At 39.0% G+C, this 10,000-nt stretch overlaps 1 protein-coding gene across 3 annotated transcripts in view; it reads left to right on the forward strand.

Moving 5' to 3' along the window:
* The window catches only part of LOC144974789 (properdin-like), a 70,873-nt gene that overhangs the window by 36,228 nt on the left and 24,645 nt on the right, over positions 1-10,000 (forward strand). For all 3 annotated transcript variants that reach the window (XM_078918051.1, XM_078918053.1, XM_078918052.1), the window contains 2 exons: positions 2,754-2,855; positions 9,326-9,450. In XM_078918051.1, the coding sequence (XP_078774177.1) occupies positions 2,786-2,855; positions 9,326-9,450 (195 nt within the window). In that variant the 5' untranslated portion in view covers positions 2,754-2,785. The remainder of the gene's footprint in view (positions 1-2,753; positions 2,856-9,325; positions 9,451-10,000) is intronic.

Here is a 10,000-nt window from a genome sequence, read left to right on the forward strand (position 1 = left end):
TACTTTATTCATCAAAAAAAAAATGGAGTTTGGTTTACAGACGTGGCATGCATAAAAATGTATAAACACAAAAGTTGAGAATCTATGGCGACAATGCATTTGCATTATATATATATATATATATATATATTATATTATATATATATATATATATATATATTATATATATATATATATATATATTTATATATATATATATATTATATATATATATATATATATATATATATATATATATGCAAATGCACAAAAATGTAAAAAATATACAACGCACTCTTTGAATTTATGGAATTGTATTTTTTAATTGAAATGTGGAGCTGCCGCCCCCCCCCCCCCCCCCCCCCCCCGCCCCCCCCCCATTCTGCTTCCCAACCAGTTAGGATTTGGAAATTTGGCTTGAGGATTTATTCATCGTCGTATCCAATCTATATCGATATCGTCGTATCCAATCTATATCGATATTGACCTTGAAAAAAAGTATGTCAAGTCTGTGATCTGAAAATTCTAGCTTTGACTCCGCTAAAAAAAAAACAAAAAAAACAACAAAAACAAAAAACAAATAAAAAACAAAAAAAAAAAAAAATCCATAAAGTTGTCAAAGTGATACGAAGCTGCAAGAAGCTGTGAACTGTAAAATGATATAAACCTGCCTTTTATCTACTAGGTCAAATATTTACGTTTTCATTGTACGTTTTGTTTTTATGTTTTTGTTTTGTTTTGTTCTTATGTTTTTGTTTTGTTTTGTTTTTGTTTATTTTGTTTGTTTGTTGTTGTTGTTTTTTGGGGTTTTTTTTTTTTTGTTTTTGTTTTTTCAGGGTTTTGTTTGGGTTTTTGTGTTGTTGTTTTTTTTTTTTTTATCTGTTGTTGGCCGAAGAAGCGTTTTCAGTCCGAAATGTTCCGTGTTTGGTGTTTTGTTCCTTTTTGAAGCTGTTATATTAATTTTTGTTTATATAACTGTAGAATTATTTTTTTTTTTTTGTTCAATCATTTCTTGTGTTCAAGACGTTGTCGTTTTGACGGAGGGAGTTTGTCAATCGGGCAAACCAATTACCTTGTCTGAGTTGTTGTAACCACCGAATCGCCTGGAAAATGCTATTGATTTTAAGATTTTGGGAGACAATGTTTAAGCTGTCTTGTCTTTTTTTTTTGGGGGGGGGGGTGGTTGAGGTGGGGATGGCGAGGGGAATGATGGTGGACCGATGGATAGATGGATGGATGGATGGAAAGATAGATGGATTGATGGATGGATGGATAGATGGATAGATGGATAGATGGATGGAAATATGGATGGATGGATAGATGGATGGATAGAAAGATCGATTGATGGATGGATGGATGGTGGGGGAGTGGAAGAATGGATGGATGGATGGATGGATGGATGGTTGGATGGATGGATAGATAAATTGATGGATGAAATTCTAGATGGATGGATGGATGGTGGGGGAATGAAAGAATTGATGGATAGATGGATAGATGAATTGATGGATAAAATGCTAGATGGATGGAGGGATGGTGGAATGATGGAGAGATTATTAATTTAAATTCCAGACCCCTAATTCTGCTGTCATTTTGTTTTTCTCAAACAAACTCATTCATTCGAAAGAATAAAATATTGGAAAGAAACGATTTCCTCAGAGAAAATCCGTTAAATGACAAGTGGATTAAAACTATTCAATGTTTTTTCTTTGGATTTTGAAACATTGTTAAAAATAATTTATACCTTACAGATTAATAAGAGTAACCAACGTCATTAAAACAAAATCAACATTACCATCATCATTATCATCATCATCATCATCATCATCATCATCATCATCATCATCATCATCATCATCATCAAAGAAGAAGAAGAAGAAGAAGAAGAAGAAGAAGAAGATGAAGAAGAAGAAGAAGAAGAAGAAGAAGAAGAAGAAGAAGAAGAAGAAGAAGAAGAAGAAGAAGAAGAAGAAGAAGAAGAAGAAGAAAAAGAAGAAGAAGAAGAATTAATGATTCCTGTATTTAGATTATGGAATATTTATTATTCTATGACGACGTAAATGGTAAATACCATCATTAAATACAGTGTTGGATGAAAACGTAAATTGGCTGAAATGAGGGTTCTTTTATAGAGATTGTGATGGGAAGAATGAGAAGGATGATGGCGACAATATTCATGATGTTCATGAAGGAGGAGGAGAAGAAGAAGAAGAAGAAGAAGAAGAAGAAGAAGAGGAGGAGGAGGAGGAGGAGGAGGAGGAGGAGGAGGAGGAGGAGGAGGAGGAAGAAGAAAAATAAGAAGGTGGATGTCGAAACAATAAGGTTGCGGGTTCGAGCCCCCATCTCCGCCGCGATTTAAAAAAAATTTTCTTTTGTTTTCTGACACTTTCTATTCACGTATATTGTAACTCTTCTTCAACGATCCAGCTGAATATCTGAAACCTGTGGCTATGTGGTCTAGTGGTATGACATTCTTACGGATCGGAAGGTCCTAGGTTCGAGCCTCGCTCGACGCACATTTGAGTCCTTGGAGAAGGCTCTATACTCACATTTTCTCACCGTACTCCGGTGTAAAATGAGTACCTGGCCGTTACCAGCGTTGTCTCTGTCCGAAAAACATTGTAATATCGCCTAACAGGCGTCATGTCACGTCCTACATGTTAAATGTTGCTGTCGACCAGGGACCACTTGTGAAGCGCTTTGAGCACGTTTAGTGGATATTGCGCTATATAAAAGCTCATAAAAGCTAAAGCTGAATATTTTTTTTTATTCCTCAGTTTTAACACGATTTGTACAGAACTAGCCAAGCATGAAAGTTGATTGGATCCTCGTGGTCGTTACGTCATTCCTCGTCACATTGGAAATCTTACAGACTGAAGGTAAGTTTACATTTTTTACCATAACATACTTAGGGTAAGGACCGACGTGCACTTATTTGCAAGTCTGATAGCCCAATTTCTTATGGCTCATTGTTGTAATGGAAATCTCAATAATAAAAATAAAATGACGTAAAAATATTGTCCATTGCAACAATGTTAATTAGGCCCATAAGTGGATTCGGATGTCAGACCTGCATATATGTATACGATGGCAAGGAGGCTAGATTTTTTATCTCCCTATTTCTATGTTTCATGTTATATTTAGAGATGTTTCCCAACCTTTTGTGATAAAAGAGAATTTGTTTGTTTTGTTTGTTGTTGTTTTTTGTTTGTTTGTTTGGGGGGGGGGGGGGGGAGGGGGTGTTTGGGTTTATTGGGGGTTTTTTTTTTTTGGGGGGGGGGGGGGGGGGGGGGTTGAGTGAAAATACGATGTCTTGATGCAATAAAGTGTCACCTATTGTGGCAATCCAGTTCCAGGACCATCCTGGGGGTGTATCCAGGAGCTCATTTGGTTGGTCGAGCATTTGCTTCACACGCAAAAGGACCGAGATTCATACCAGATGCAGTCAAGATTTTTTTATCTGAACTCCTGTCCATCCAGCAGTGATTGGTTGCTTGAGGGGGGGGGGGGGGTACTGTTAGATTTGGCGGAAAAGATACGTTTGCGTCCTATCCAAAGGATAGCAAGCGATGTACGCTATGGAAAACGAGATAAACACCGGCTTCATGGGGCTTATGGCTCTGAAGGACTACTTCAAGGGGGGGGGGGGGGGGGGGCTTCTGGATAGAAATAAAATTAATTTGTTGTATTTTTTAAATTTTTTTAAATTATAATTTTTTCTTTTGTTATTTGGGTGGGGGTTTTTTTGGTTAAAAATTTTCTTTTATCGTTTTGTTTGGGTTTTGTTTTTGTTTTTTTGTTTTGGTTTGGTGTTTTATCTGCCCCTGTCACAAATCTGTGGTCAGACCTTTCACATGAAATAGTGATCTCTTTATTCTAGCTGTCCCAACTAATCATTTCGGTGTCCTCGGGACATGTAATCTTATAGCTGGATACACAATAATTGACGACACTAACTCAATACCAGTAAGACAATATTATATTGGGACCAAGTATTAGTGCACGATATCAATTCGAAAGGATGTGTACGATAATATTATAGTGCTAGACAACGCAGAATAAATACAAATAAAAGAAAGAAAGAAAGAAAGAAAGAAAGAAAAAAAGAGCGAGAGAGAGAGAAAGAAAGAAAGAGAGAGAGAGAGAAAGAAAGAAAGAGAGAGAGAGAGAGAGAGAGAGAGAGAGAGAGAGAGAGAGAGAGAGAGAGAGAGAGAAGGGAGGGGGGGGGGGGGGGAGAGAGACTAAGAATTCAATAAATATTTTTATACTGAAACCTCGAATGCTGGTCGTCAATAAAGATCATTTGTCGTCGCTCTTTTACGTCCCGTAATCCTAAGAATCTGTCTATACATCCTGCTACTAAAATAGTTAGGCCACCTTGTGATTCAATATGTAACCTTTTCATTTTTAGTCCTCCGAAGTACTGATTACATACACACTTTCAATCCGTTTGGAACCGGAATAGTTGTAGGTTAGCGTCACGACTTCTCTGTCATTTCCATACGATTGGTGACAGTCTACAAGACTGTAACATGATTGTGGTGGTTGTCGTAAATAGAAGAAGATGAAGAAGTGGGGGAGGGAAGGAGGAGGGGATATGGAGAAGAGGGGAATGAGGTCAAAATGGGGGTGGTGAAAGAAGAGGAAGAAGAAGAAGAAGAAGAAGAAGAAGAAGAAGAAGAAGAAGAAGAAAGAAGAAGAAGAAAGAAGAAGAAGAAGAAGAAGAAGAAGAAGAAGAAGAAGAAGAAGAAGAAGAAAGAGAAAGAAGAAGGAAGAAAGAAGAAGAAGAAGAAGAAGAAGAAGAAGAAGAAGAAGAAGAAGAAGAAGAAGAAGAAGAAGAAGAAGAAATAGATGAGGAGGAGGATGAGGAGGAGGAGGAGGAGCAGGAAAAGAAGAAGAATAACAAAAACCACAACAAGATTTTAAAAACTAGACTGTCTATAAACTAGCTGGGTGTTTAACTCGTTTCCACTGCTTGCTTGGATCAATGGCGATAAAAGACCTTAGTTTACATCGATTGCACCGATCAATGCTAAATATATCCCCACCCACCACCCACTTCACCCACTTACATCCCCTCCCCACCCCTTCCCCACTTCACCCACATACATCCTGCCCGCAGCCCCCACCCCAACCTCTTGTCCGTCCACACCACTACCCCATCCACCCCCCCCCCCCACTCCCCTTTTCCTACCCACAAACCTCCCTTCTGACGTACTCGAGAAAAACCCATATTTTAAAATTTGGCCAGAAAACTCATCCTTCAATGTCGATCGATTTCAATGACCCTCATCTTGGCAAATAAAAAAAAAACTCTCAAACCTGGGACTATAATAAAGACTTCGCGAGGTCCCAGGTTTGAGAGTTTTGTGCCAAGATGAGGGTCATTTAAATCGATCGATATTTGAAGTATGAGTTTTCTGGCCAAATTTTAAAATATATGTTTTTCCAGAGTACGACAGCATTCCATTTTCATGTTTGAGTACGAGATAAAGCCATCTGACCCCTTGTCTTGGATTAACTCATTCCTGCCAAGGATCTAGTTCGTATTATCTTGACAGAGCATCTTTCTTGGGTGGGGGGGGGGGGGGGGGGGAGGGGGATGGTTCTGATAGCTCATTTGGTAAAGCACTCATTTCACTTAAGTGCTATCGAGATATAAAAAAAAAATCTGATTCCCCTGTCCACTAAACGATTGGGTTGCTGGGTCTATTAGATCTGGCGGAAAGCAATTTGTGATAGATTAACGCCCTGTCCAAAGGAAAGCAAGCAATTTCTATTGTCAGTTCATTCATTGCTATCGAAACTGGGTGAAAATGGTTTCATTCGGATTATCGCTTTTCAAATAATTAATTAATTAATTTTTTTTAAAACGTTTCCGACGCAAGGTTGAGTTTTTATACAGAGCTTTTATACATCAAAAATTCCACTAAATGTGGTCAAAGCGCATGAATAGATGGCTCAAGCCAATAGCAACACTTGTAGGACGAGACAAGACGCTTTAATGTAATACTTCAATGTCTTCAACAGAGGCATTGCTGTGACCCACCAGGTACTCATTTTACACCTGAGTGCGGTGGGAAGGGGGTGGGAAGAAAGTGAATAATGGGACTTTCCCCAAGGACTAAAGTTTGCGCCGCCTACAGCGGGTCTCCAACCTGGGACCGATTGAACTATTACTGTCTTAGTGAAAACGGATAATTTATCAGTTATAATAAGACAAGTAATATACAGCCGTACTCTGGGAAAACCCATATTTTAAAATTTGGCCAGAAAACTCGTCCTTCAAATATCGATCGACTAAAATGACCCTCATCTTGGCAAAAACTCTCAAACCTGGGATTGGCACCTCGTCCTTCAAATATCGATCGATTTGAATGCGAAGTCCCAGGTTTGGGAGGTTTTTTTTTTTTGCCAAGATGAGGGTCATTTAAATCGATCGGTTATAGAAGGACGAGTTTTCTGGCCAAATTTTAAAATATGCGTCTGTTCAGAGTACCACAGAATAGTGGTAGGACAATCTCCTTCGGAATGGAAGGTCAAGGGTTTGAGTACCGCTCTGAGCGGCGCATAGTTGAGTCCTTGGGAGAAGCTCTTTACTCACATTCAGGTGTAAAATGAATACCTAGCCGTTAACAGCGTTGCCTCTGTTGAAAACTAATCGTAATATCGCCGCCTAATAGGCGCCATGTCTCGTTCTACATGTTAAGTGTTTCTGTTGGCGAGGGACCCACTGTAAAGCGCTTTGAGCTTGTTTAGTGGATATTGTTCTATATAAATGCTCAAGTAAGTAATAGAAGAAAGTATATCTTTAAAGTTAAAGAAATTCGATTTCGCCTTTAAAGGGTTAATATTCGAATGCATTTTTCTGAGTTTGGTATTGAGTTGGAATTTTATTTTTTTCTGACCACGTATCTGTGAAAGCATCGATGACCGAGTCTGCAACGTGTTTTGGTTTACAGCAAAGTCGAGTGCATTTGACCGAACTCAATGATTGGTAGAGTGACAATGACCGCTAGAGCCCCTGGCCCTAGCTTTGTATTCCTTATAAGTCTTTTAACATAAACAACCTCACTCGACTCATGTGTGAATGAGTATCTTGCAAAATGTAGTAATGAACAGTTGTCTTGCACTGCATGATATGGTAATTTGGCTCCTCATGTCCTCTTGGAGCGGGGAGAGAGAGAGAGAGAGAGAGAGAGAGAGAGAGAGAGAGAGAGAGAGAGAGAGAGAGAGAGAGAGAGAGGGCGAATTCAAGAATCTTTTTAACCTCTCCTATTCTTCTTCTCGTATAAAATAAGTAAATATTAAAATTCCCTGTATTCATCCCTAAGGGGAAATGTTTCTCTTGGTGTCTATTCCAAGGGAAGAATGGAATAATCCAGGCGTCAGCCGCAGTGCAGCCCCGCAAATTGAACTAGGGCGAGGTGACTTGCTCAAGGCCACACAGCGCAGCGGCGGCTGATCGAACTCGGTACCTTGCGGGTACGAAGCAAAGACTGTACGCTGAGCCACGCTGTCCCAAGAGTATGCTTGTAATATCTGGAGTCCCGTTTCAAAGATGAAGGTACTCGTCTTTTTGAGTTCTTCTAGCGGGCAGAAAAGTTTGTTTTTTTCATATAGAGAAGTTGCAGAGAGCCATATCTTTTCTCTATGCGTTGTGTATTTTCTGCAATGCTGAAGTCTGTGCTCTGCAGCTTCTTCCTCCTCCTTACCACATGATCAGGCCGGTGACTGTGTCAGTTTCATGCGTCTGTGCGTATACATTTTAATATATATATATTTAAATTCTCTTTATTCATTCCCAAGGGGAAATGTATCTTTAGGGCCTATTCCAATGGAAGACTGGAATAACCCAGGCGTCAGCCGCAGTGCAACGCCGCAAAGTGAGCTAAGGCGAGGTGACTTGCTCAAGGCTAGACAACGAAACGGGTAGTCGAACTCGGTACCTTTTGGGTACGAAGCAAAGACCGTACCGCTGAGCCACGATATCCCCTTTTTCTTAATTGTTCATATCTGGGCAGCATATTATGGTAATCAACCTCTCCAGTGACATCACCAACAATCTTCCTTCCCAAAATGGATTCTTGTTTTGTTTTGTTTTTTGTTTTTTTAAAACACAGATTAGTTCTCGAATCGAGCGATTTGACATTAAGAATCATCATTAAAGTATTGATGGACATCATTATTGGATCAAAATCTATTTTTTAGTCAAATCGGATGCGTGCTGGAGAAAAAATATTCCACGTTTTTGTTGATTTGTTGATGTTTTTTTTTTTTATTTATTTTTATTATTTTAATTTTTTTTTGTTGGTTTTTGTTTTTGTTTGTTTTTGTTTGTTTTTTATTTTTATTTTTTTTGGGGGGGGGGGGGGGGGGTTCTTGTTTGTTTGTTTTGTTTTGATTTTTTTTTCAAAGGATACTCGAGAGTCTCGTTTTTATTTATTGATTATTTTTTTTTACGAATAAGCCATAGTAAAGTCCGGTTTACCAGAACCAAAGGGGTGTAACAATAATAGTTTCTTACACTCTGTTTTTTTTTGGGGTGGTTTTTTGCAGGAATTCTGGACGTGTTCCCAATCACTGAAGAAGTTCGAATTCCAATACGCAAGAGTGTTAGACATCTTTTATTCTGCCCCTCAAACCATTCCGATTTCGCCATTTTAAAATAAAAGTCATTTTCAAAAACATTTATCTAAATGAAATCTAGATACTTCTTTATTAAGAAATCAAATTTTAGTGAAAATTAACGTTTGATAATCTGACGTCACAAATTATCATTGTAAACATGATATCATTACGCGTTACTATTTATAGAAATGTGCGCTTGGCTAAGAATCTCATAACATTGCCATCCGAAAGTATAACAGACCAACACACAAAACTATGTGTAACCTTAAATATTCATAATCTGGTTAATAAAGTGTCATGAGAATTACCCATAAACGTGGATGGCAAAAAGCAATAACAAAGACCTGATTGACGTCAACTTCGTTCTATCTATAAGGAGGGGAAGAAGAACAATTTACGAAGTTGACGTGACCAGGTCTTTGTTATTGTTTTATGCCTTCCCCTTTCATGAGTAATTCTCACTAAACTGTATTAACCAGACTATAAACGTTCATGTTTACACATAGTTTTGTGTGTTGGTCCGTATACTCCTGGATGGCAATGTTGTGAGTTTCTTAGCCAAGCGCATAATATCTATAAATTCAATGTTCCTATTCATTAATTTTCTATTCCACCTTTTGTCTCACCTCTCCCCCCCTCCTCAATGCCCCCTCCCCCCTCCCCCCCCCTCCTCAATTCCCCCTCCCCCTCCTCCCTGCCCCCCACCCCCCACCCCCAGGCAGGGTATACTGCTACCGCCGGCTCCGACGCCGTAACAAGTGTGGTGGATTCCTGCGGAGGGATTTCTACAGCAGTCCAGAGTCATGCTGCAAAGGACGGGGTCAAGGATTCGCTACGAGAAAGGTAAGCATCAATGACCTTCTGCCAGAAACTTCTAGAGAGAGTATGCTTAGTCTTGTAACGCGCTTTGAGCACATTTAGTGGATATTGCGCTATATAATGCTCAATTTTTTAATTCTTTTTAGTAGGTCGTGCCTACCACCCCAAAACGGTGTTTTATTGCAGTTACACTTTGATGAATAATGAACTAAGTACAAATCTTGGTAAAAACTCTCAAACATGGGACCTCGCAAAGTCTTCTTTAAATTCCAGGTTTGAGAGTTTTTTTGCCAAGATGAGGATCATTTAAATCTATAGACATTTGAAGGACGAGTTTTCTGGCCAAATTTTGAGCTTGAGCTTGAGATTTTTTTTTACGTATATAGCGCAATAACCACTAAAAGTGCTCAAAGCGCTTTACAAAGGGTCCCTGATCAACAGCAACACGTAACATACAGAACGAGACATGGCGCTTGTTACGCGATATTTCAATTTTTTCCGACAACGACAACGGTGTTAACGGCCAGGTACTCATTTTACATCTGAGTCAGTACGGTGCTAAAGAGCCTTTTCA

This window comes from Berghia stephanieae, chromosome 6 (genome assembly GCF_034508935.2).
Source record: "Berghia stephanieae isolate SIO BIC M18660-M18661 chromosome 6, UCSD_Bste_1.3, whole genome shotgun sequence".
NCBI classification, from domain to species: Eukaryota; Metazoa; Mollusca; class Gastropoda; order Nudibranchia; family Aeolidiidae; genus Berghia; species Berghia stephanieae.